This window comes from Grus americana, chromosome 4, assembly GCF_028858705.1.
Source record: "Grus americana isolate bGruAme1 chromosome 4, bGruAme1.mat, whole genome shotgun sequence".
In the NCBI taxonomy this organism is placed as follows: Eukaryota; Metazoa; Chordata; class Aves; order Gruiformes; family Gruidae; genus Grus; species Grus americana.
Genome location: NC_072855.1, coordinates 79591812 through 79619496, shown reverse-complemented (window position 1 = coordinate 79619496; position 27685 = coordinate 79591812). Strand labels below are relative to the sequence as shown.

Here is a 27685-nt window from a genome sequence, read left to right as displayed (position 1 = left end):
AAGATTTAGAACTTTGTGAAATGTTTTCAGCCTGCAAAAAAAAAATTCACTGATATGTACGGCGTTCCTCATCTTGATGGTTACGGTCAGCCTCGCTATGTAATTTTGGCTAGGAATTTACCCTTGATCCGAGGCACGGCACTGCTCCCCTCCCCGGGCTCTGCAGCTCAGTCGTAAGAGTGTTCCTCTGGTTGCTGCTGCTTTACCCGCAGAACGGGGTTCGAAACCACATTTCTCAATAACGTTTCCGAACTACCAGGCTGCGTGAGGGTGGCGTTATTTTGGCAGCTGGCGAACGCAGCCTTCCTTCAGTTCCTTCGCTTTTCTCATAGTTGTGCTTCTGAGTTTGACCACAAAATCTGCCTGGGCAGAATGAAATGGAGTGACTTCAGAAATGCGTTTGGATTGCTGCGCCTGCAGCCGTTGGACCCGCTCCCGTTAAATGCTTCCCGCGACGTGCTAAGTGCTTTAAAATCCTACTGGGAATTACAGGCTTGGACTGCCTCTGTGGATGGACAAATAAAAGACCAGAAAGCTGCTTGTTTATTTCGTGATTTAAATGACTATGAGCTGCTTAGAGAGGAGTAAAGTGGTAAAAATTACACAGTGCTACACTTGCTGCAAGTTACCCGAATACCTGAGTATCGCTTGTGATGCTTGCCGTATGGAAAACGGGAGAATGCTTGAGGGCAATGGCAGTATCTGTTGCTGTCACCTGCCTGATGAACCATGAAAAATACCGCAGGATTGTGAAAAATAGGTTGGCGGCTCAGTTACAATAGACTGTCATTTTATATTTTTTGCCTTGGGTGGAGCAGGGATACTAGGAAGAGGAAGGTACAGTTTCCATGGCTGGAATTTATGCAAGATAAAATACCCTATTCCTGTTCAATGTGAAAATGTGGATTTAGACGCTAACTTTCTTAGGTTGCTTTTTTGGAAAATCCTAGCTCTTTTTTCATTAATTTCCTTTTCCTTGTTGAATGAGGTTACAAACCCTCAAAGTTCAGCGAAGACTTGCTCATCAGAAACCAGCAGACGTACCAAGTCAAGGATCAGTATAATTTGCGAGCCATGTGTAATCGACAACCGTTTTGGTCTGCTTGTGCTTTTGGTTTTCTGTTTGATACCAGTTACCCCAGAGGAGAGGGCTCAGGACAGCCACATCAGCCTGGACTAATCTTGATTGAATAGATGCGTCCTGTGTAAATTTGGCTAAATCCTCTGATTTCTCTGTGTTGATAATACCTCGGTGGGGCTAGGTAAGGTTACAGTAAAGAGAAGGCAGATGAGGCAGTCAAATTTTGAAGCGATGGGCTCCATGGAGATGCCCAAGGTAGCAGTCTGGGGAAATGCAAAACGATCGGAAAGGAACCTCTTGTTGGAAAATACGGTTTGTTTTGATGTCTTTGTTGCTATGAGAAAAACGTTATCGGAGAAGTTTGTCCCGCAGTGCCTTGGCTTAAATAGCCAAGTCCGAAATATCTGACTTATGTAGACAGCCAGCTAAGAGATGTAATAGTATTCCAGCTACTAATCATCTTCATATAGCAGGGTAAGGTAGGAATGTGTATCTCCAGAACGGATATTTATAACTGATATGGCCCTTGTGCTTACAGAATGGACTCAACGCTCTGCACCTGGCAGCTAAAGAAGGCCATGTGGGACTGGTACAAGAATTATTGGAAAGAGGGTCGGCTGTGGATTCTGCCACTAAGGTAATTTGTGCACGTCTGTAAGTTTATTCACAAAAAGAAAAAGTCAAATACGTGGGAGGAATTTAGGAACCACACCCCCCCCCCCAACAAACTGAAGTACAAAATAAGATAATAATATAAAAACCTCACCGGTATTTAAAATGACACTTCTATTGCAGCCTGCGAGTTTATGTTCTTTGCTGAAGCTCATCGATAGTAAATGAAGGGGGAATGATTGTTATTTGTACAATCTGTTTACAGGGGAAGCATCAAAAGGTTTTAGCAACGCCAGATTTTTCATTATTTCCAATGACAGGTCCCCGTTATAGAGAGAGTGAATATAGCTCAAAATAGTAGATTTTTTTTTCAAATCTGTGAAAATTGGTAGTTGACTGTATCATATCCAGAGCCTTTTCGCTCGAGGCCATTTTTCAATAGAAAAAAACCCACCCTGCGCGAGGAGTTGTTTTGCTTTCAGCCTTTCCACAGGCAGGCACGTGCGGGTGTCCAAAACGTTCAACCGGTATGTTATTTGTCTGTGGGTGGTGAATTCCTTGTGACAGACCAGATTCGTTGCCTTGAACGATGTAATTTTTGACTCCTAGCGTCTAGGTTGGCTGGCACTGCTCAGCCCTTGTGTCTAGTTACCAGCACTGCGTCCCTGCAGTGCTCTTTTTTTTTTTTTTTTTTTTTTTTTTTAATGATTTCTGATGCACAGGATCTCCATCAAGGTTAACACGTGGTCCTCAGCTGAGAGAGCTCCTTGCTGAACTTGTGATTTCCATCACTGATGGAAAACCAGAAGTTCCCTCCTTCAAAAACACCTTTAAGTCGCCCCTCAGTGAAGCTGTCGGTAGAAACACCAGGTTCTAGATAGGACTTTGGGGTTTTGTTCTGGTTTTATGAACCTTGATTCTTTAATAAAGTCATTTAAGTATTGCTCCCAGGATGAAAGGTGGGTCTGGAGCAAGTACAAGGCTCTTAGAAGAGCAGTGGTCCGCCTCACTGTTTTGTGAGAGATCATTTTTATTGTACAGTGCATCTCTTAAAGCTAGCACCTCTCAAAAATACAAAAATATGCATTTTAATTTTATGCCAATTAGAGAAGAGAAAAAAAGGTTTCTCTTCTGCCTTTAAAAGGTCGGTTTCTGTTACTTCACGGTCAGTCTTGTCCTGGGAAATCTCATTTTACGTGTGTTTCACAGCTTGGATTTTAGGACTTCTGGATTTCAGCTACCTTCTACAGGGCACGATCTCTGGACCTGAAAGAAAAAACCTGTTAGCCTCTACTAAACTTTACCTAGATGTTTGCCCCGTGCCCCAATCCCATTCCATAATTTCACTCAAAAATTATGTTGGGATGTTAGTTTTACACAACCACTCAATGACTCTTCATGGCTGCGGTTACCGGTTCTATGATGTTTATGGAACGTCATGGAACCATAAGCTAAAATTGCACTCAAAAAATGACTGTTGTAAAGAACTGCTGCTTGAAGTTATTCTTGAAGAAGAGTAATGTCTGTTTTTTTGTTTTTTTTTCCCCCTCCCTATAACAGAAAGGGAATACAGCCCTGCACATTGCATCCTTAGCAGGACAAGCTGAAGTTGTCAAAGTTCTGGTTAAGGAAGGAGCCAATATTAATGCACAATCTCAGGTATGATGCTATTTTCCCTTTTCTTTTCTGAAAGTTATTTGGTGAGATTTTTGTAAGAAAGGTCTGAGATGTTAGCCAGTGATTCCACACATCCGAGCCTGACAAATCAATTGGATTGAGGCTTACGTAGCATTCGCTGGTAAGTAGGGTAAAAGTAAATAAGAAATTGAAGTCATGATATACTCGTTGTGTGATGCAGAAACTCGCATAGTCGTTAATTGAAATCTTTTAGGAATTCCTAGCGTGCTTTGATAACTTGTTTCGCAAATTTTTCAAAGTGTAGAAATATGACATGGTATTTTTGAGTGGAATTTGGTGAGCAGCGACAAAGAAGATAATTTCTCAAAGACTTGATTTATGCAGTTGCTTTTCATGGTTATTTGTTGGCTAAAAATTTGCAGATAACTTACTCCAGGCTTCTGAACTCATCCTTTATGTGATCAGAAAGAATTTAAATCAAAAGTTTGGAACGTGCATTTGTATCGGGGGAAATTCGCCTCGTCCTGTCATGCAAACCAACTGTGAAAACAGCCCAGTTTGTTTCCACTGACACGAAGGTTTCTGTGCTCTTCCAAAATGCACCAGAGGATGCGGTGACGGCGCAGAGACTGACCGGCGGCCGGTTCCTCCCTCCCTGGTTTGGGGGAGGCTGTAGCGGCAGCAGCCCGCCCGCTGTGATTTCAGAGCTGCGAACGACGCGCGCTGGGTTCGCGGTGAACCACGTCCTGCCAACTCGTTAGATGACGGTTTTTTCCTGGCTATCAAACAGATGCACTCTTAGCGCCGTAGGTTAATCGACCGAGTTATCCTAGCACATATTTGACATACCTATTATTTCTTCTGTTCAGGAGCGATTTATCACGTAAATAATGTCATGTTTGTAAATGCTACCTTAACTGTGGCAGCTGTCTGTAGCTGTGAAGAACCGAACAGATGGTATAGATGCAGACCGTATATGATAAAGAAACTGCACCTTTCCGAAGCAGCTAGTCAGCTTGCGGCATTCTCAGAGTAAATCATCGAGCTAACTAACTGTTCAGATTGAGTCCTAGTGCGTCATTCAGTGACCGCAAACACCATTTTTGCAGTAACGGTGTAAGCCGAGGAGATGAGGAAAAAAAACGAGTCGCGCTTCAGGGGTAGATTAATTTCAAATTAAATTTTCCTAGCGCTTAATGTCTATAGGCAAGATAATGGCCCTTAGCTTAATCTTGCTGGGGTGCGTGAGCAGAACAAGAGGAGAACGATGGGATTTAACAGTGCAGCCAGGAACTACCTTGGCCGAAGAATTTCAGGAAGCGTGTCTGGGTCCGCGTGAGGTGCTTTTCTCCATCCTCTTCTGTAGCACGTTTCCTGGTCGTTAGGAACACGGATGAGTTTGTAAAAGGTTTTTGATTAGTCAGAGTCCACCCTAAGCCTGGCTAGCTCCACATCTTGCTTGCCCAGACTTTGGAAACTGGGACCGGGGGGATTTTTGTGTGCTTTGATGTTACAAATTTATGATGGACAGTGTAAAGTAAGTAGAGAGCAGGAGATGAACAAATAGGTTTATCAAATGGTTAGCTTTGTCAGTCCCTTCATTACATTTTAAGACAAGAGAGAGAAATTGAAAAGATCTTCAAGCTGCCCGACTCCAAGATTTTTAAAATATTTTCTTTACTATGTTATTTGCCCCAAAGCGACTGCTAAAGAGCTCACTCAGGACAACTGATGGTCAATTGCTCCCCATGCTCTACTTCCATGAAAGAAAATAAATGTTGTAATTCCATTGCTCAAAAATTTAGCAAACTCCTTTCATAATGACCCAACTGGATGATTTCTTCATACCTTTATCAGCCTTTTCATGTGTATAAGAAGATAAAGTAATATCTTTAATGTTAGGATTTTGAGCATGGTAAGAGAAATAATTGTAAAAAATGATACTTTCATGAAGCATTATCCCTCAAAAAGTCTTCATAAAGGCTGGAAAAATAAATGAGGTTTTCTAAATTTAAAAAAAAAAAAAAAATTCCTACCAGAATTGGAAATTGTTTTCACAGGTATCAATTTCCAGCGGAAGGTGTCCCTTTGTAGGGAACGCTCTGTCGTATGGTTTCCTGGCTCTGAGCAGACTCCTAAGAGTTTGGTTCTAATTCTGATTTACCGGAGGCTTCCCTTGGAAGATTAAATAGAAAAGTAGTTTCTTTATGCCTCATGAATGGAATGAGGATAATGCGCAGTGCCTTTCTACTCAAGATTGCATTCCCGTGCTCACGAATCACATATGTCATAGAAAACAAGTCAGTTAGCAAAAAAAAAAAAAAAAAAAAAAGAAAAACAGAAATGTCAAAATTAATAAACATATGATTCATGAAAAAAGATCAAGAAATATCCAAGGTACCTGACTACAGCTGGTCAAAAAAGAAAATACAAAGTTATGTGGAAAAGAGAAAAGAAAATGGTGGAACAGAATATGCTTGAATACTCAAATACTGAGTTTTTTGGTCAGGAAATATGTCATTGATGGAAAGGTGGAGAGAAAAATAATCATGAAAGAGCTTAATTGAGAAAGAAATGAAAAAAATACAAATAAAAGGTAAAATTGAATTAAAAAGTGAGAAATTATGACCAAAATGCTCAGTTTCTCTTTCCTAGGTTTTCTCTCGATTCCGTTTTTAAAATAGATGCCATACTGTCACTTTTAAATCTTTTAGGAACAGTAGTTGGTATTGAGGGTATGTTACATTCTCTCCTTGGTGTCTCTGTTATTTCACACTTTATTTTTTTTAGGCCCCTGCTAAATGCCATTTGTGGGTAGTGATTTAATGCCGGTGAAGTTACTCAGGTTGCTCCATAACTTCCTCTTTAAAGAACTCGGGATCTGTCAAGGTCGTTCTCATTTCCAGTGGCGACGATTTGCCAGAATTGCCTCACTGATGATAAACCGATAGATAACAGAGTATCCTCAACTCCAGGCTTGTTCAATTTATTGTTTTTCCTTTCCTCTTCTCCATTAAATTGCATAAAGCGCTGGCCTTTATCAGCACTTACCACCAGCGACATACGAAACACCACACTGATTTCCTCGCAACAACGAAATAACAGAATTATCTCAGAAAACGCTATTAAAAAGATCGTCACTGCCGAGATTACGAACCCCATCTGTGCTATCTGAGACTGTTACGCATTCAGGATTTTGATTTTTATGGATTTTGTTTTTCTATTAGATGGCTTTGCTTTGCCCTTCGGTTTCATGTCGGCCTTCAGAGCTGTTATTTCGTTCATCTTCCTCTTTTTAAAAGTCGGTTCCTTTTGAGCCAACGCGTCATCACCGCTATTTTTAGAAAAGTAATTTCTATTTCGATACAGCGCCTAATTGCACAGCGATTGCTAATTGAATGACTCCACTTTCACCTGCATGCGTATCATGGGAGAGCTGACATCTTCCTCCGGCATGTTTGAGGGAAACGCTGAAATGAGGGCACACCCAGAAATGGCCAAGGATCTAGAAGTTGCTGGTCCTTTTTTGGCACACCTCCACCTAGACTTTGACACGTTTGGCTCAATTAGGATCGCCTTTTGCTACAAGTTATTGCTGGAGAAAATATGTTTGTATGACGAGCATCTATGAGACCTTCACTTGGTTGACTTGGTTCATAGTTCAGTGAGCAGATCTAGATATGCGTCGTCAAGTAAAAAATACCAATTTCTGCAATGTCTCTTCTTGATCTGAGCGTGATTTTTGGTCACGTGTAGATCTGACCAAGCTGCATGCATTGAAAATACAAAAATCTTGTCTGGGGACTGGAAGGTACAAACTATAATGTAAAGTGGGTGACAGATCTACTGGGCTTGGACCAGGCTATTCCTTCGAGCTTTAATTACATTTCCTTGCAGAGCGTAACGAGGTCATTCCGTGGAACGATGTAATCTTTTGCGATACGTATTCCCTCGTGCTGGGTGATCCTCCAGGTACTTGTGAATTTCAGCAGGGAATTCAGAAAAAGGCCTCGAGGGGCGTCGAAACGGTTCGTTCTGCAGAACCGTGGGAGTGGCGTTGCCCCCTTACCGCACTCTCGCACACCCCCCCCCCCCCCATCGCACGCTTTCACTGAGCCCAGGGGTATCCTCCTTTCACACCCGGATCACTCCTCTACCCCAAACCGATTCTCAGTTGTTGCTTGTGCATCAGAGCAGTAATTCTTTTTAGTAACCTTCCTCGCAACAAGTGGTCTACTTTTGCGACATATGGGGAATTCTTATGCCAATTCTTGATCTTTTTTCCCAGGTGGAAGAAACATCGCCAAATTTAGTCAGTCCGCCCCTTCCCTTTGATAAATTACCCTTTGGCTTTATTGCTTTCCTTTAAAGTCAGGTTGGATCATCGCGTCGGCATCAGGGATGCCCGATAACTGGAATATTAGCCTGCCAGCTGTGACGATACCCCGACTGCAATAATCTGAATAACCGAGTCTACCTGTAGCAATGATGCTGAGCTGATCCAACCACGCGTACCTTACAGGATGGATCCGTCCTGACCTTCCTCCATCCCAAACAAGGTCCAAAAAAAAAAAAAAAAAAAAAAAAAGTTAGCCTCGTGCGAAGAGTTGCATCTCATAGGATGAGGTGGCTCGACAAATGTCGAGTGGTCGAGGTACAGAGAGCTGAGAAGTAAAAGACAAAAGGAGGAAATATAATTTGCTCCAGTAACTGCAAGGGAACTATCATATCCTGGAGTCACCTAAGAAATTATTCCCTTCGATTTTAAAATTTCTGCGACGGAGTTGAGAACAGAACGTGCTCCCCGTTGGTTGCTAAGGTTTGCCCGCTGCTTCATGGAGGGGCCCTCACAAAAGGAGGAGCTACCTTTTAATCATCAGATTATTTAAAGTGACCCAGATACAGAAAGCGAGGATTAGATAAATCAGTCCTCCCCCAAGCTGATCTTGTTATTTAAAAGCCCTCTGTTTTCCTTTCCTCTGTATCCTCCTCTAAGCTCATTGCGAACACATTAGCCAAGAAATATTTTTGTTTAAATTCGCCCCCGTTACGGTTGCCATTCCCTGTTTCGACACGCAGGAGATGCTATCGCGACTGCTGGAGCGTTCTTACCCAGACTGCTCATCAGGCTGAAGCCATCCTCAGAGTGGGACAACATTTCCAGCCTCGAGGTGCTTTCCCCAAAACGAGCGACGGGAGAGCCCGTTGAATGTCTGTGTTCACGCACTGCCGCGAAAGCAACGGGAGGATTTACGTGATGCTCAGAGAAGCGGTCAGCTTGTCTCTCGCAGGGTGCCCCGGGATTTGCTTTGCCAGAGATTGCTCTCCCCGTGGTTTGTAAAGATAATCTTGCCTTCAGAATGGAGCATATTTTGCAGGCTGTTTGCTACTCCATTACCACAAAAGGTTTTAATTCCACCAACTGGGCTTTCTGCTTTTATATCAGTGTATTTAGGGAGCCGGATTTTTAGCTGCTGCCTTATCAAGAGGAGTCATTTAGCCGCAGTTCATGATTGCTAATGTGATAAAGGATCAGGCCCGTTATCTCTTCACTGGAGGGGGGAAATAAAAAGGAAGAAATGCCTTCTGGAGGATTATATGGATGTTGAGAGATGTAAACAAAAGTAGTACCTTAAGGACGATGCCGGAACGGATGTCTTTATTCATCCTGCCTTAAACTAGTCCAGGTTTCAGCTGCCTGTCTCTTGCAGTGATTATCAGTTAATGATAAGCAACCCTTATTCCTGATCTGGAAGTGAGATCTCAGGCAAGCGGAGTTGAGCGGGATGCCTGCGCGCGCGAGAGAGACCGAAGCGGGTGCTTACAGCTCGACGTGGAATTACGGGATAGCAGAGCGCGAAATTGAGATAAGGATTGTTAACGTCAGCGCGTTCGCATGGGACTTTCCTATTTCCCCAGATAATTCGTGGTGTTAGAGGGAAAGTAAGCCTACCAGGATGCCCAGTTTATGGTGTCACCTGCAGATGCGGAACCGCGGAGATGTGGGACTGGTCGGCTTTCTCTTAAAAGCTGCTCTGAGGCTCAGGAGCTGTTAAAGAACAAGAGAGTGGGGTTTGTTCTTCAGCTCATGATGTGATACGTGGCCTCTAATGTTTATTCTTAAAATGCATCAACTTGAGGAGCCTGCAGTAAGCCGTCGCACCAGCTGGCAGGGTGAGGGCTCCCCAGACCAACGTGCCACCTCACAGCCCTACTGTCGTGACGCAATCCGCGGCCGCGAGAACCAGGTGGCGGAAACGTTACCCACACTTACTTATGAGAGTGTAGGTGGAACGGAGTCACAACCAAGTAAATACAAGCATTTTATTTATAATTCTGGTGCAATGTTGTCTTCCTTCCAGTCCTCAACCACACACGTAAAATAAGTCGCTGCTTTCGGTACCACTTTTCCTTTACCACGTTTGAAAGGCAAACCCCTTTTTTGGGGACGACTGCCCAGAATTCGAATGCGAGACTCTGCCCCGGCTAAGATTTTGGGCCCTAACCCGTGCCCAAATATCAAGGTTAGGTTTTCTTGTGCGTGACTAACCCGTTCTCCATCAGCTCAGTTCCTATTGCAGGTTCCCTCTTTGTAAAAATGACATTTCCAAGGCACAGGACATCTCGATCTCTGCCTGGCTGTGTTTCAGGCTCCGTTGTTGCTTTGCCATTCTTGTGGGGAAAATCGTGATGTTTGAAGCTGCTGAAATAGAATGTTTGCACTCTTTAAATTTGGCGTCTGAGCTGGGAAGTGACTTAAAGTAAAACACGCTTCCCAAAAGCAGGATTCTTGTAACGGTGAGGCAATTGGTGTATACGTAACGCTACAGCCGGAGTTCCGTGTGATCTCTCGTGAATGAACTTACCGAGAAACCCCGACAGCATCATTTATCCATAGGCTTTATGGTTATCGCAGTGGTGTGAGTATAGAGTGGAAAACGCTATTTATATTACTAGGGAATTAGTGAGAGAGCTGGAGGGGTGGTGCTATTTTCAGTGCACGCTTCTGTGTCGCTACTTTTTTTTAAATTTCTTTATTAAAAGTTAGTTTTATGGTCCGTCATCTCAAACGAGTAAATACCCTTTCATTGTTTTGTTTGTTTAACCGTTTTTCCCCATAAAGTAGAATGCCCAGCTTCCCTAAATCCAGTAATTCTGGTCTTATTCCTCAATGCTTTTCTCAGCTTTAATTCTTTCCAGTCTACGTAAAGACTCAGCGTCTGCTGCGTGTCGTGGATGTAAAGATTGTCACCTAAATGATTCACTAACGCTTGTTGGGGAATTTTACGGTAGGTCAGAATCCAGTAGGTCTCCAGTGCCCTTACAGATGGGCCACCGTACGTCGAATAATTCTGTGCTCGCAGATGCTTACGTCTGAGCCGCATGTCATCCTTTTTACTACTCCCGCTTTCCAGCTTTGTTATAAAAATAAATGACGCCCCAGGAAAATGAATGTATGCTAACGCGCTGCTCGTTTTGAAACGTGGAGGAAAGAATCTGGCCAGAAAACACCCGGTGCTTTCGTCAATACCAGACATCCACAGTATTTAGTTTAGCTGGCGGTTGATGTTACCTAAAAGATGTTTTTACTGACTCTCTCTCTCTCTCATAATGTGGATAATAGGACAAATCAAAAATTCTAAATATTGAGCCAGATGGGAAGCTGGAGCAAATCACTTCTCTCAGAAAAAGGAAAGAATCTTGAATTATGTTTCTCAAAGGCATAATCTCTTTTTTTTTTGTTTGTTTGGGTTTGGTTTTGTTTTGTTTTACTGGCGTCGGTTCAGCGCTTCTCCTTATGGTCGAAGAAGTGGAAGCAAACCCCCTGCTAGGCTCCCAAGGAGAACGTACAGACAAACATCAAACTGTCTTCTGAGTAACGCAGTGGTACATTTTACACAACTACATCTTCTTACGACAAAGCACGTAAAGATAAGATCAAGCAGCGCGCAGGTAGTGCGCCTCACACCTCGGCAGCGTTGATCTGAACGCTTGGTAGGTGCTGCAGGCTCGCTGGAGAGAAAAAAGTGCAGTGGTTTTCCAGGAGTTTCGAATTGGTTTCAATATTTGAAAGCCTGCTAAAACACATCAATTTCAATGCAGTTGCTTACCTTAAAAAAAAAAAACAAATTGCAATGTTTTTTAAATGTATTTAGTATTACACAGTTAATATTTAGAGTTCCTGTTCTGATAGTAAACACGTTATTTCTAATTCTGTTTAGTCATAGATATAATAAAAGGTAATTTCCTTCTATCCACCTTTGCATTCTCAATTTCACGCTGCTTAAGCTGTCGCTTGAGCAAGGTGGGCTCTTGATTCGAATATTCTCAGTCTTTCTTTGCAGTAGCCCATGTACAGTCGTATGGCAAAATGAGATTCCTTGGGCAACTTGACATGAAACGCTGTGAATTTCCCTTCAGCCTATCTCCACAAATGTGACAATTGCGTATTTGCTTGAATATAAATATAGGCTTAGTAGTCCAAATAATTCTGAGATTTTTTTTCTTGAAAAAGAATATGGCTTATACGTTTGTTTTATGGAAAAGTATGTTAATGGAAAAGAAGGAGGAATGTGAATAATTGGTAAAGTTACTGTTATATAAAACTTCTGGGTTTTCATGTAAGCTAACAAAAAAAAAAAAGATACTTTTAAAAGTTAAAGTAGTTACCTCGATCTATCCTTAATTCACCCTTTTAGGCAGAGAATCTCTCCTGCTAAGATTAAATCCTCTTATGAAGGGTTTATTTTTAGACTGGCAGAAAATAATGCTCTGAGCATAACGCACAACAAAGTTCCCAGAACTGTGATTTTATTGTGATATTGATTCTGTCAAGATGCGTGTTCTTAATTTACCTTGCAGTGTTGCATTTATTTGTAACTCTCCTATTTCATGGATTAAAAATAATTAATTGCTTGGATCGTTAGAGAATTTTTCACTGAATCACAGAGGGGGTTGAAGGTGGAAGGTACCTTTGGAGGTCATCTTGTCCAACGTCCCTGCTCAAGCAGGGTCACCTGGAGCAGGCTGCTCAGGACCATGTCCAGATGGATTTTGAACCATCTCCAAGGATGGAGACTCCACCATCTCCCTGGACAACCTCTGCCAGTGCTCGGTCACCCTCGCGGTGAAAAAAGTGTTTCCTGATGTTGAGAGGGAACCTCCTGTGTTTCAGTTGGTGCCCATCGCCTCTGGTCCTTTTCCTTCCCTGCCTAACGTTCTCCTACTTGAGAGAGAATGGCCTTTGCTGGAGCGGTTACGTCTTCTCCTGTGGAGATTATTGGAGACTGGGAAACAGCGAGGGAAGGTAGAGTTACCTTCTTTTAGCTGTTAAGGTGAGATGCAGGTGTCACTGGTTTAGGCTGATATCTGTGGAAAAATGGGGAAAACAGGGAGATGAGTTGTATGTCGCTGAATAAAGATTTACATCAGGGACTTAATATTGTTGAAGTTGAGCAATATTCTGAAGAGTAGGAAAAAAATCCTGAAACAGTTATTGAACTTAAAGGCCCCAGAAATGATCATGAACTTCCTGCGTAAAATGATATCGATATGAAATGGTTAACGCGTGACCATACATCAGAAGATTTTACAATCTGCGTGAGCTGTTTCTAAGCTTGTCTCACCCGTGGCTCATTCCTGTCTCGTCCTTTGTGCCAATATCTGTTCCTTCTTTTGGGGCTGGCTTAAATTCTAACGAGCAGGACGAGAAGGAGGCACAGGGAGGAAGGTAGAGCAATTTCACAAGGGCTTCTCTGAGGATGTTAAGTGACGGGTCCTATGAAGGAGACCCTATAGTGACCCAAAGGAAACCGAGCTTTTATACGGGCAGTATTTTGTGCACAGAATCTTCTCTGAATGTTGCTTGAGAAGTGTCGTTGCAGAACCGTAGTAAAGGTTGCAGAAAAAGCCTAAATAATTTGGTTTTCATTTGTGACCTTGAGAAAATAACTTTTTTGTTTCCTCGATACAAAACAAAATCGAGGGGGGAGAAAAGGCTGCCGAAACGCCGAACCAAGAACCCCATGCAGTAAGATGGAGAGGCAGAGGAGGCAACTGGTCTGGGTCGGGCAATCCACTGATTGCGTTGACCTTCTGACTGGTAATTACGTCTTGCCGAGTAAGTAGGAACGAGCGCGTGCTGTATGTAAACAATTGCATTAGACGTCAGTTCTCTCGTCTTCCCTGGTAACCTCAGTGATCTTCTGATACGGTCAGAAACGGTTCCTGGCGGCCTTTAAAATACAATAGGCATGTTCATCTGGGTTTACATTAGATATTTAATCACAGGATGCGTCGCTAGCTCTCGCGTGTCATCTTAAAAGAGGCAAGCTGAGGGAAGAGATAATATATCTCTGTTTTCTCTCTTTTCTGCATCAGTATGAATATACATATATATGTGTGGATATATGGTATATAGATACTATAGGTGTATAGACAGCGAAGGCCACATCTTCATGGACAAGCACGGGTAGGCTAGTCATCTGAACGCGCGGGCTACTAATCAGAGTTTGGAAGACGTGCGCTTCTGATCGTTTGGTACCGCGGGCAAAGAGTGTGGTTCCTTGAAAGCCTGCCATAAAATAAAGCTCAACCGAGCTATATAACTGTTTGTGTGATTTTTCTGAACGCTCTAATAATCCCTCTGCTTCTTCAAACTGTGTTCTGCATCAGGGCTTGGGCAAAATTTAATGATACAAACTCTGAGTCATATATAGACTTGCCAATTTGCATTAATAGCTTGAAGAATCATTGAGAGCTGCTCATTTTCTCAAATTAGCAAGTAAATCAGTGAATGTAGTAGAAAGAATGGAGTACGAAATATACCCTATTTGTTTAGCGTTAATTTCTCATTATAACTTACATTATAGCAGTAAACATCTTGCAGTATGCATTTGTAAAGATAATGAAATCTGAGTACTCTGTCCTCACTACAAATACTCTGATGAAATCATTGTTTGAAAATGAGTGTTATATATCATTACAAAATTAATTTCTGTTTTTCAGACGATGCACAAAATCTAAACATACAGACGTAACATAATTACACAGCCGGGCTTTCAGAAAAAAGCAAAATAAAGTACATTTCTCCTTTTCCAGGTCACATTTATATGCCACAGTCAGTATTTTTACTTTAATTCCGGACTGTGTTTATACGGTATGGGATCATAAGCTGAAGGAAAACTTATGGAAATAAAGATTTCCCATTCCTGGCTCAATAAACCCTCTGTATCCCGTTCCACATGCTAAAACAAGGAGGGGAGAGGTTGGTCTCCTTTGCAATACGTCCACGGAGAGTCATTAACCAGAATGTCATGGATTCAGTAGAAGACACTTTGGGGTAGTGAAACAAAAGTCTAGGGAAAACATGTTTTCTTCAGTTTGCAGATATCTGGGATCTTGAGCTTTGGAATATCTCTAGGAGCAGAACAGAGAAACCAAGCGTTGGCATGTAGCTCTTTGAAACGAAAAGATGAGAAAGTGGGGAAAGGGGGTTTTAGATTAGCAAAGGTAAGGGAAACAAATGTTGTGGGCATTTCCATTTAACTGCGGGACTGGCTGAGAGAAAGGCAGAGGCTTGCTGTGTAGGATACAGGCAGATCGCAGGAACGGTGCAGGACGGGAGGAGGCGTGTGGAAGTCCTGGGGTCCGGCGGATAAATGAGGAGCTCCGGCAGGGCTGACAGGTAAACCCGCTGGGCAGAGCGGTAGCGTTGGGAATCCCAAAATAGGAGTTTTCTGGGCAAGAGCCGGAAGTGTAGAGGTCGGGAACGCTGCACTTAGAAGCTCTGAAACCAGTTCTTCACTGAGAAAGCAGACTTCACCCTGACAGGGGAAAAAATTGGGCTTGGCCTTGCCAGGGGAGGAGAAATTCAGGGGAAGCTTTCTTCAGTGTGTCTGGTGTAGGCAGTTTTGCACATGGACCTTGGCACGCTGTTTCAATTTCCAAAATAAGCCAGATTTTAAGAAAATACATACAGTAGTTTTAAACTATAAATAAAACTCGAAGGAAAAAAAAAAAGACTATGAGACTATGATTTTATGTGCAAGAATTTCCTTACCCTGATTGCTGTAGTTTCAGGTACGATGATAGGCTTGGTATAATAGGCACTCTTCTGCATCTCGGTGTGGAAAAGCATTTAGTACTTCTGGGTACTAAATGGTCATGATGTCATATATGTATTGTTTATGGTCTCCTAATCGAGGATTTATTGCCCTGATCCTGTTCCAGAACTAGGGGCTTGAGTCGATTAAAAAAAATAAGACTCTTCAAAGCTTTTAAGCAAATTGATTTACTCTGGCTTGAAAATTCTCGTTTTCCCCGGCGTGATCCTCGTATTCATCCGTGTAATATTTGGCGGTAGAAGGATTTTAGAAACGGCACGTATTGCCGTTGGAAAAACTCCTGCATTAGACTTTAATGTTAGAATATGGAAAATTACTCTTAGTTCTACCTCGGTTACCTGCGGTTTTCCTGGCGCTATTCTGCACGGGTGCAATCAAACCCGAGCCAATCTGTTCATCGTTCCCACTGCCAGCTCGGTCCCTACGCCTGGCAATCCCCTGCCCTTCTGCACCTCCCTAATTACGCGCTGAGCAGCGTTCCCTCGTTTGACGCTGCGATGGGATCTCTTACCTCCCCTCTCCGATGCGAGGAAGGCTTGTTTGCCTGGTTTGCTCTCCCAGCGCCTTAGCGGTGATTTGGGAGGAGGGAAGCTGCCCGTCAAAATACAAAGCAGCCTGACCTTACTGTTAAGAGGCTTTTTTTGACGTCTGTCTGAATTTTCTCTTTAGCAAATTATGCGCTTTTCTATTTGTTTTAGTCATCAGGAACACGCAGAACCGACCTTTACCCTCCTCTTCAGAGGCCGTTATCTTGTTTTCCTTCGGTTTTCCCTTTCCAGACAGAACATCACCAATCACTAGTCTTTGCTTAAAGAAAAATAGCTTCCCCAGGGAGATATATTTTTACACCAGTGCGACGATTGTCTTTGTCACAGCAGAATGAGGTCATGGACCAGCGGCCCTCTGGAAGACCGCTGTGACCTTCAGGTCCTTTTCTGCAGAATTCTTCTCTAACTCGTCATTCCCTGTTGGCCTGGTTTGTTTTTCCTGCGATAGCGGAGAAACGTGTATTTGTCCTTACTAAATTACATTTCCAGCTCTTTTCTCCGGGGTAACGGGAACCTTTCACATTGCGATCCTGTTGCGTGGTGTACTTGCAGACCGTCTCGTTGTAACTCTAGCACGAGCACTCTATTCCGTTCTTCAAGTCATCGCTGAGGCTGTTGGATAACACCTGCCAAAGACAGACCCCCGTGCAAAGCCACCCCAAATACCTCCCTCCTTTTTCTCTGTGAACTGCTGTTAACTGTTCTCTGGGTGCCGTTTTTTAATTATATGTCCCAAGATTGTTGAGGGGAGTGCCGGAATATTATACAAAGGAGTATTAAAAGACTTGCTGCAACATATGTCACATATATCATATGACGTACGCAAATTAAATGACATTTGTTGCCTGAGCAATCCTCTACATTTGTAAATGCTGAGGGGGGGGTTGTAAAGACATCAGCTCTGCAATCAACTGCATTATCTAGTGACTGAAAAATGAGTTTTCATTTCATTAGGAAATTACTGGAATGTTTCCGCAGCAAGTTTGCTAGAAAGAATAATGCTGGCTTCTCTGAAGCAAGGTTCTTGGTTATCGCAGTATTCGCATTAATTCTGGCCACTTGTGTAAATGCCCGCGCTTACCATTCATTGTGACAGCACACGAGATTAAAAAAGAAAAAAAACAAAACAAAAAAAAGAAATGGGATGTTTGAAGTCCGGTTTATGGTTTATGTTCTAGCTAAAAGTGCCATTCCAAGACAGAAGAATGTTTTCAGAAGTATAGGTGATTATGTTCTCTTTAGGTTACGTGGTAATCTGCAGAATATTAAAGAATTTTCCAAGGCCTTTTTAACGATCTTAAAAACTCTTAGAAGAAAGTTATTAACCAGGCAGGCAGCTCACTTCCATGCCTTTCTTTCATAAGGATTTTTAGCTAATTAATTAAAATTGTTTGCATTCAAGTATTTCAGTGGGAAGAAAGGACTTCTATTTCTAATGAATTTGCCTGTTGTTTGATTAACTTAGAAGATTTTTTTTTTTAAATTGCTGTATTATCCAGAGCAGATTCTTTTAAGGATTCTAGGACATTTTAATGAATGTTTATAATTAAATGCTAGATTAACTTACTGTGTGGTCAGAACTGCAGTTGTTACTTTGCAAGGTTGAGTTCCTTTGTGTTTGATGATTTGGAATGTTTTATGTATTACAGAATTTTATGTAGTATGTTAAGCCTTTGTCATCTCAGCTTGTCGTGAGGTATGGACTTTAGGGTCTCCAGGGAATGATGTCTCTGGTTAAGTTAATGTAATAAATGGAGGAAACTCTTGCTTTCCTGTCAGCTTGCATAAAAGTTTATTGCCAGCTTTACAGTCCCTGAGCATTATCAGCACGGAATAGCTGTATTAATAATTAGTGTGCCCACTGCTTCCCTAAAATATGTGTCAAAAGAAAGGGAGTGTGAAAGCATGTGGAGTTCTGTGGGTGTAAATGGAATTAAATGTTACCATATTAAGTTAAAAAACACAAAGTTGTTCTAGTTACATACTTAAAACATTTCAGTTAAAAAAGCACAAATGTATTTTTAGCCATATATTTATTTCAGGTTCGTTATTGTTGGTATATTCCGTTTCCTCATTGCAATATTTTCTCGTGTGCTCTTCCTAGAATGGCTTTACTCCTTTATACATGGCAGCTCAAGAGAACCACATTGAAGTGGTGAAATATCTCCTGGAGAATGGAGCCAACCAAAGCACAGCTACCGAGGTGAGGTATATTGTTCTTTTTATTTTTACACACGCTCTTATTTTCCTTTGCCTTTATATTCAGATCGTTTGAAGTCAGAAGATTTTTCAAATGGAGCATTTTGAGAACCTTCACACTTTCATTTCAATGAGTTGCATTTATGAATCTTAGCCTTTTTTTTTTTTTTTTTTTTCCCCCTACGCGCGCAGAAGACAAGGGTGAGCTGTTCTGGAAGTGGTGAAAAGTCAAGGGATGAAATCCAGCCTGATTGATTTGACAGCAAATTTTCCACTGACTTTAGCCAGCCCAGGATTTCCACCTTCAGTTTGTGCTTGTTTCTCCTATCCCCTTCCTGGAGGATTTTCTGAAAAATGAATGGGGCTTTGAAGAGAGGTGCCCAGGGCTGTAGCAATTACAGGAGGCCAAGGTTGTGTTGTCAGGGGAATGGAGCGTGTAGTAGATCCATCGTAGGCTAAGTGGAGAGGTACAGCATTTCATTTGAACGGATTTACGTCCGCGACAAAGCCCGTGAAAACTCGCGCACCTAGGAGTGCTATCACCCAAGAACAGGGCTGTCTTTGTGCTGCTTCTTCATTTGGGCAAAATAAGTAAGATCTGGGCAAAAATAGACTATTATGGCACGTATCTCCCGCTCTTGGCTGCGTAAGGGGTCTTCTGGGGAAGGTGGTTTGGAGGCTTGCTTCGCCTTCCTCCACAGCCAGCTGAATAGTGTGGAACTTAACGTGAATACCATAACCAGGACCATGAGGACTGTGTCCGGAGGGTGTGCGTGCGTAGCGTAAAATGGTATAAAACCCAATTAGTATCAGCGGTTAGTTGTTGACGAGCTTCCTTTTAGATTGGGTCTTGAGATTTTATATGAGTTCAGAATATTTTCTGCGTGGGGAGGAGGAGTCAGAAACAGGCAAGTGCACGCACAAAAGTGATGAGCGGAGTAAGGTCTCGGTGGTGCTCACTAAAACCAGAGGGATGAGACCACATCTCAAGAGGAACTGAATCGGAAGAACTTCCTGCTGCTGCAGATGAGGGGATTCGAGGGCCATGGTGAAATCTCCGAGGTCCGGAGGACTCTGCTCATTCTGTTTCCGCCTCTACTTCTCTTTCTGCCGCGTGTTCTTTTATCCCAAGCCCCGGGGGCGAGTGGCCAGGCTCTGTGCCACAGAGTGCCTTGGCTTTGCCTTTGTTCCATGGATGGGCCAGGTGACGTAGCGATAGCCAAGTTCCTCTCCGGTCAGAGCTTTTGCTCGTGTTTATTACTTTTCCCTAGTCTGTCTGGAAACGTCCCCGTTCTGGATTGCCTTTGGAAAGAGATGAGTTTGAAACGGTGGTGCATTTATGCTCACTTTCCTTTAAACCCAGCTGCTGGTGTTAACAGCTGCTTTACCATCCCATCTTTCAGTGGATACCGTACCATTTGATGACAGCTCCTAAAATAATCCCCTCGCGGCCCCGCACGTATGGCGATCGCGTTACGCGTCAGCTTTCCGAAATATGAAATCCCGTGGGATTGCCAGGCAACGTGGCAGAAACACAGTCGGTGCGAAGGAGCGGTGCCTCTCCAGGAACCCGCCCCGGCTGCAGCCCCCAGGCACCTGCTCGCAGCCTTTTCCCAGCAGCGTTTACTGGCCGTGCGCTGGAAATTCGTTCGTTAGTTTGCAGGAGCCGTGAGGCCGAGATGGTTATAATTAATGTGGCCCTCTGCTTGAATGCAGACGTCCAGGCAGTGCTGGAATTCACAGTGTAGTCTGTTGGGTTTTGTTTTTTTTAAAAATTCATTTAAAAAATTAATTAAAAAAATTAATTTAAAAAAAAAAAGGCAGAGGGGAGAAAAAGAAAATCAAACACCCCTGAACCCGAGTCCAAGTCTGTCTTCTGCCATCAGAGAGGTCAGGTCTCACTTTTGTAAATAAAGGCTGTTTACCCCCTTATCGCTTAACTAGGTAAGTTTTGGGTTCAGGTCTTGCTGGGGCGATGGTTTCGGTGATTTCCAGCGTTACTGAAGGAGCCACCACCCACTCTCCCACCTGCCCAGAGATAGTCCCATGAACGGAATGAAGCAACGGTCCGTTAAATAAGGTGGGATGGCAGCCTGAACCGAGGATGCCGCTGAAATACACGGAGAAGGAACTTCTGTTGGGCATGGAAGACGGGCTGTCCTCGCGCGGGGAGGTGGGGATGTGAAATGCTTTCTGCGAGCCGTGCTCAGCTGCGTGCTTTCCAGAAGCACTAGGAGAGGGAATGCGCAAAGAGTTGTGTCCTTTTCGAGAAGGATGGAAGGCAAAGTGGTGCAAATCAAATGGATGATCTTGTCTCTGAAGCTTTGAAACTTGCACTGCCGTTGGGTGTGTTTCGTTTCCTCTTACGCTTATATACGTATATATACAAAATGAGAGTAAGGATGAGCTCCGTTTCCTGGGACCTCTAATCCAGGATTTGTTCTCATGTTCCCAGAGGCGAAAGGCAAATGCATTAAGCCATTTCAACACCTAATGTAGCCCCAATCTCGGAATTATCTTTACAGTTCAGCTGTTTCGTCAGCTGTTCACCCTTTCTTAATTCACTGTACAGAATTTAATCCCTATTACAGAAGGAAACCGTAGTAGTATCGCTGTTATAGCGCACCTACCCGCAGTTCTACGCAAAAGGAAGTGAATGTTATTAGATTACTAAGGGGAAAAATTGCTTTGGCAATTCTTCAAATGTTTGTTTCAGCATATGTTAGCTCTCATTCCTTCCTAACTTGTCCTTTATTATCTTACCATCTTTCCATATTCCTATTCCAAATCGACTCCATCTCGTTCCGATGCATTTTACAATGCATCTAAATCGGTTTTCTCACTTTCTGGCTATAATCAACTCTTTACTTGTTCCTTCCCACCTAGACATAGAAGACCTTGGTTTATTCCCTTCCCTTTTCTTTTCTTTTGTTGTTTTTCACCACGCCTCTGGTCCCAGGTTCAGAGCTGCTCTGTTCCTCGCGGTTCAGCTCCCCTCCGGTCTAGCGTGGGGTTACAGCACAAATGTGCTTGGGCAGCGTGCGGGAACGCACCTAGTTTTATAGTCAGAATAAAAGATATGGGAGCAGGCAGCACTTCAGCCAAGATGGCAGTTTGTGAGCATGCGATGCATTTTAAAGCATTGGCAATCCAATCCGGGGCACGTGTGGAGGAGCGAGACCGTTTGAAAATAATTTTAAAACAAAGCTAAAACTATGGATGAAAAGCAGAGAGATTTTTCTGACTTTGTTTTTCCCAAAAGTACAAATAATCTAATGTTTTCCTGCTTCAAATTAGAATAAATTCCTAAACATGATCTGGCTTTCTTGAGTCATAGTCCATGGGAAACAGCAGCAAATGCATCCCAAGATATGCTTTCTTTTCGCGGAGACGTGAGATATTCAGAAACGGGTTCCCTGTGTATTTTTCACATCTGCTTTGTTCAGTGCTCGCTAATCTTTACCAAAATATTGCTAAGGATACGCTTTGTGGCCCCTTTTAAGGTGAGAAGTAATTAAGAGAGATGCTGTAGAATGATCCTTTGCTTGTACTTGACTTACAAAAAGACTTCTTTGAGGTGGAAAAAGTGTGCTTCTGACACGTTGGAAATCATATCTGGGTTAAAACGTTCTGCCTCTGATGCCATTTCACTGGGGAAGGTGGTAGAAAACAGCCGGTAACGTGCTTACCAAATTTCTACGTGTGAACAGCGCGGCGCTCATGGCTGAAGCTGCACGTCCTTCAGCTTACTTGACCGCATCTCGTTTTCTTCTCTACCAGGACGGTTTCACTCCTCTGGCTGTCGCTTTGCAACAAGGACACAACCAAGCGGTGGCCATCCTCCTGGAAAATGACACCAAGGGGAAAGTGCGATTACCAGCCCTGCATATCGCCGCTAGAAAAGACGACACCAAATCGGCGGCGCTCTTGCTGCAGAACGACCACAACGCCGACGTGCAGTCCAAGGTAACGCCGCGCTGCCGTAGAGGTAACAGGGTAGTCGCGCGGCCGAGAGCCGATGGGCGACAAACTTTGCTTCCTTCATCTTAACGGTTAAAGGTAATTGCTTCCGTGGGGAAAGATGAGTTGTTCGACCAGTATCACCAGTAATATATCTGCTTTTGCAGTGTTTAGCTACGCGGTAACGACAAACTACTCATTTTTCTGCTTTTTAGTTATCCCTCCCGTTTCGTTGGTAACCAGCTTTCTCTCATTATTTGTAAACCAGCAGACACTGGAATGGAAGCAGAATCACTGCTTCCCTATTAAATAGGATACTGGTTTATTGCCCGTGGGAACGTAGGTTGTATTTAAAGTTAATGCATGCTTGAATGGCTTTTCCCATAATTAACAGCATAACTCATTCCAAAAAAGCAACATAGTTCTTCATTTTGCGGCCAGTCTTTAATATTGTTCCTCTTTTTCCCAAACCACGCTGCATCAGATGATGGTGAATAGGACGACTGAGGTACCGAGATCAAAAATTTTTAATTACTCTTTCTGTTACTTATAATTATTTTCTCTGCTCTGTGGCAATATTTCTTTATTATTTAGCACCAAAAGTGAAGATATGATTCTTTTTTAATACATAGAAATTTGTGACTCAGCAAACCTATTTTTGTTCATCCTTTGTCTTAGAATGTCTTTTTATTTGTGTCACTGTTGAAGTAAACTTTTGAGAATCCACATCAGTTCAAAGGAGTCTGAAGCGAGTAATGGAGCTAAGAGGATAAAGGTGCTTTTCTAGCTCAATTTCATTAATTATGAAAAGGCGCTCGCTTGGCATAACTAAATTAAGGTGTCTGGCTGAGCCAGAATAACAGTAAAATTCATTTTCCTTCTTTTACAATAACAAATATAATCAAATCCTCCAAGGTAAAAACTTGTTCAGAGCGTCTGCTTATTTTTACCGTTGTTCTTATTACAGTCTTTTCAATAAAGTTTTGAGAAGTCCGTAAGGGCTAGCACGCAATCAGAATTTACCTGCAGCAGGTAACAAAGATAATTTCTCATACGGATTCTGGAAATACCAACTCTCCAAGCACTTCCACTAAAAGTCGTGGGTCTGATTGGCTTAGAACTCTGATTGCTCCCCTAAAGATTATTGTCCCCTTTAGGAAAAAAGAATTATTTCCAAGAACGCGGTTGTTATTTGAATGCCTGCTTTTAAATAACGGAGGTTCGTAGTTAGATGAGGGAATGAATTTTGAACGCGCCTGCGTGAAACTGCTTTGCGCTTGGCGTGCGCGCACATGAGCGAGTTGCCACGAGGGAGCCGGCGGTGTGAATTGAAAGGGTGATGGCTTCTCTCTGGCATCCGCCCACGGGCATGGCCTTCACTTCTTCGCCGGCCATCGCGTTACGTCTCAGTACCTTGCGTTTGGCACCAGGCAGACGCGTGTCCGCGAGAAGGTAGTTGCGAAGGCACTGTGCATTCAGTCTATAGCTCAACGCAGGATCGTCTTCACGTGCCTAATATCCTCAGTAGATGTTTCCGTAGTAATTCGTCGCGGCAAGACGACTATGAATTTAAGGAGCGTTTGACTGTACTTTGACCAGGCTCAGCCTGTGGGCTGACAAGGGAGTAAATGGAATTAGGGTGAAATAGTGGGCTGCTTGCTGTAGCTTTTGGGAATAAAGTTGATTTTGGAGTGCAGCATCCTACTTTTCTTTATTCCATGGGTAGTTTAAAATGATGATTTGTACGCCGAAAGAAATGAAACCTAGTTGAAAATACGGTATAATCTAGAAGCCAAAAAAATTCCTCTCTCTCTCTCTCTCTAACTAACAGTAAGATCCCATCAAATCAGTGTAAAGCTCTTCAGGGAAACCTCAAAAGCAAGGTTCTTTCTACTTGATTTATTTATGAGACTAAAAGCTTGCTCTGTGTCCTAGTTTCTGAAAAATTCATCTTTTCTATGTTGTTGTCAAGCAATTCTAGATCTCGTAGCATGTTTCACCTTCTAGTGTTCAAAAGGCAATAAATAAATTGTGTTTTTTCTGATGTATAGATGACAAAGTTTCTTCTCATCCTTTGAGATCCATATTGTTTATAAATATAAATTGTTATGATTGTTATACTATGCTACTAAGTAGTTTCTCATGTATACCAAATTCTTGGGTTACATGTTGAATAACCACTGCTTTTTAAAAAAAAAAAAAAAAAGGAAGGAAAAGAAAAAAAAGAAAAAAAAAAAAAAGAAGGAAATATATCGTCAATATTCCTGATTCTAAGAGCAGTTAAGTAAGAGTCCAACTACTTTTGCGGCCGTTTATCCAAAACCAGTAAACAGATGCAGGCCAAAAGACCCATGTTGCTTTCAAATTCTAAGACGGAAACTCCCTTTATTTTCTTGAAGAATGGCTAATATATTAATATTTTCTATGATGAAAGCTACTCTTCTCATTGGCCACTGGTTCAGAAGACTGAATTGGAGAATGAAAGAGTGAAGCACTTTGATAACCTCTTATATCAAAACTGGATTCTCTGCCTGAAAGGCTGTGCTATATTATAGGGGAACTGGGTAAAATCAGTGTGATGCATTTGTTTGCCAAGTTCTAGTTAAGTTAATTATCTTGCATAAAATGATTTCTATAATAAGGGCTGTTTCCCTTTGTAGAGTGGCTTTACACCTTTGCATATAGCCGCGCACTATGGAAATGTCAACGTGGCAACGCTTCTGCTAAACCGAGGAGCTGCAGTCGATTTCACAGCAAGGGTACGGAGTAATTTCTCTCTCTTCTTGGTTGCGATGGCCTACAAAGGTGGGAGTGTTTCTTTGTGTAATTCCTAGTCGAGGGTAAGCGGGGAGCAAAGTAACGCTGAAATTCTGTTGCATTCAAAGATGTCTTTTTTTGTTTTTTTGGCAGTAATTTTTATAAGGTTGCCTCCATGCAATGAGCCAGAGTCCTTGGGAGTTGAGTAGCGACCAGTATTCCCAGTTGAAGGAAGCGGGCTCCTTTGGCCAGCTCCCGAGAGCTGATATTCTCATAACGTGTCAACTCACTTCAGCTTTTCCATCAGTTAGGCATATTCCAGAAATATATACAGGATTTATTGGCTTTTTCAGTACTCAGTATTCACTATACTACTTCAATTTGATATTTTCACATATAAACATACTGTGAAAAAGGGAAGTAAGGTACATTGCCATTATAGAAATGCAACAATAAAAGTACTAATTAATCACGGCTACTCTTTTATGGTAAACAACTGCAGAGCTGCATAATACAGCCTCTTTGCTGTTGTACGTTACGTAGTTTGAAGCACGGCACCTCTGGTAGTCCGTTCCTCGGCACAGCAACCGGATCACAACTTTTCTGTTTAATTTTGCCAGACAGGCTCGGCATTACTGTAGGGTTCTGCCTTTGCGAGTGGCTTCCTGCTGCTGCCAGTGTGGAATAGCAGCTCACGTTACCTCTTCCCCTCGCCCGAAACGTTTGCGAGGACTTTCAGCCTAAGCAGGACCCACTCCCTTCCGCTCTTGGCATTACGCTAAGAAGGTTCCTTTGTGTAGGAGTCGCGCGTTGGTGTGCTCTGTGTGCGTGGCAATGATTTAAATGCATCGGTGTGTCGTGAATATTGACTCGTCGGGACTCTGATATCTGTCTGTTTATTTGTCTGGCTCTGGAACTGTGATGTTTGCTGCTTTGGCAGATGCGCTGCTTCGTTTATTAAAAAAAACAAAAAAACCAAAAAAAAACCCCAAACCCCCGAAGAATGAATAAAGATTCTTGCTTAGAAAGGAATTACTAACTCTAGCTTCTATGGCGTGTGCCTAGCTCCGATGCTCAAGTACCTTTTTTGTTTATCCTCTACGATGTGACGGTCTCAGTTTTGTGATCCGAACGCAAATTCACCACCATTGCGCACCTTCAAATCCACCATGCTCATTGTTTGTTCTTTTCATGGTGTAGAATGGAATCACCCCACTGCATGTGGCTTCCAAAAGGGGAAACACAAACATGGTGAAGCTCTTGTTGGATCGCGGAGGGCAGATCGATGCCAAAACCAGGGTGAGTCTTTCTATTCCCTGAATATGATTGTTGTCCCTTCTTGGGGATGGATTGGGATTTTTTTGCTTGCTTGTTTTCAGTTTTGGTTTTGGGTTTTTTGGGGGGTTTTTTGGTTTTGTTTTAAGACAGAGACTGGAAACACCAAGATTGATAGCTAGGAATTCAGCTTCAGTAATTGTGTCTTTTTCTCTGTTCTTAAAGCGAGACATTAGATGCGGCTGTTATAAATGACTCAAAAACCAACCAACCAACCAAAAAAACCCCGTTCAGCTGACCACAGCACCAAAAATATTAAACGTTGCCTCCTCACAAGTGTTCTCTTTTTGAAACGTGGACCAAATTTAAATGGTGACTCCAAAAATAATTTATAAAGAAATCTTTTTGTACCTTTTTTTTCCCCCCCCTCAAAATCAAAATCCTACCTTTAGTTTTCAGCTTGTTACTTGTTTTATGTAGACTGTTTCCTATGGTATCAGACTAAAGAACGGCAGGTATTGGTGCTGGTAGGAGGCAGAAATACTATTTCCTTTAGTCTCCTGTATAATCTACCTACGTCGTACAAGAAAAAGCTGATGAAGCTGATCTTTTTGAGGAAGTAAGCCTGTTAGTTGACACAAGAACACGCGTGCTGCACAGCAACGGGAAGCGGAGGGTCTGGACACAGCTAAGCCTTTGAGTGCCCTGACTCCTAAATATCTGTTCCTGTCGTAGCGTGCCTCGTGAAAACTGCCTGCAGTGGGCTGGCCGTCACTTTTTATTGTCGTTGGTTTTGTCGCCTTTATCGGTTCTGGGGAACAAGCAACCTGTTCTGTGCCAGCAGCCACCCACCTCTTCCCAGACAAAGGAGCGTTAGGTGACTCTGGCTTCCTCCTCCCAGTTGTCCTGTTGACATGCCGCACCACCACCATGCTCTTTATTTTAGGGGTGATTTTGTAGTCATTCAGGACAGAAGAAAACCCCATGATTTTATATGGGCAGGGCTCGTTAATTCAAATGGGATTTTGGAGTCAGCTAGGAAAATGTGGTCATTGATGGGAACTGAGCTGCACAGGACGTGATCTTGAAAGCTGCTGGTTTGTAAGCACTGATCTGCAAAGTTATATCTGGAAGTAACAGAGGGTGTTTTAGAACACGGAGTTTAGAGCTGGACATAAGAGATTTTGTTTAATAAGGTAGGAAGGTAGAGGATATTGCAGTCAACCACCCTCGTGGTTGCTTCAGCCTCTGCAGTTACTTTGATGTTAATCACATCGACCATTTGTTGCTTCATCAGCTAGGAAGACAATCGTGATTATCATGTAACTCTATACGTGATTATGATTTTGATTTCTGATTATTTATGAAATGATGTCTTTCTTGCCTTTTTTTTAAAAAAAAAAAAAACAAAAACACAACCCAAACTACTGATGATGGAAAATGCTGCCACACATGAAGGTGTGCAGTAAATCATCCCTGGTCAAATTTTC

At 42.6% G+C, this 27685-nt stretch overlaps 1 protein-coding gene across 11 annotated transcripts in view; it reads left to right on the top strand.

Annotated features, from left to right (window-relative positions):
• Positions 1-27685, top strand: part of ANK2 (ankyrin 2) — a 345813-nt gene that overhangs the window by 209114 nt on the left and 109014 nt on the right. For 8 of the 11 annotated variants that reach the window (XM_054823151.1, XM_054823152.1, XM_054823147.1 and 5 more), the window contains exons 3-9: positions 1620-1718; positions 3254-3352; positions 18109-18207; positions 21984-22169; positions 22648-22671; positions 24824-24922; positions 26121-26219. In XM_054823151.1, the coding sequence (XP_054679126.1) occupies positions 1620-1718; positions 3254-3352; positions 18109-18207; positions 21984-22169; positions 22648-22671; positions 24824-24922; positions 26121-26219 (705 nt within the window). The remainder of the gene's footprint in view (positions 1-1619; positions 1719-3253; positions 3353-18108; positions 18208-21983; positions 22170-22647; positions 22672-24823; positions 24923-26120; positions 26220-27685) is intronic. The other 3 variants (XM_054823150.1, XM_054823148.1, XM_054823146.1) reach the window with 1 other exon arrangement.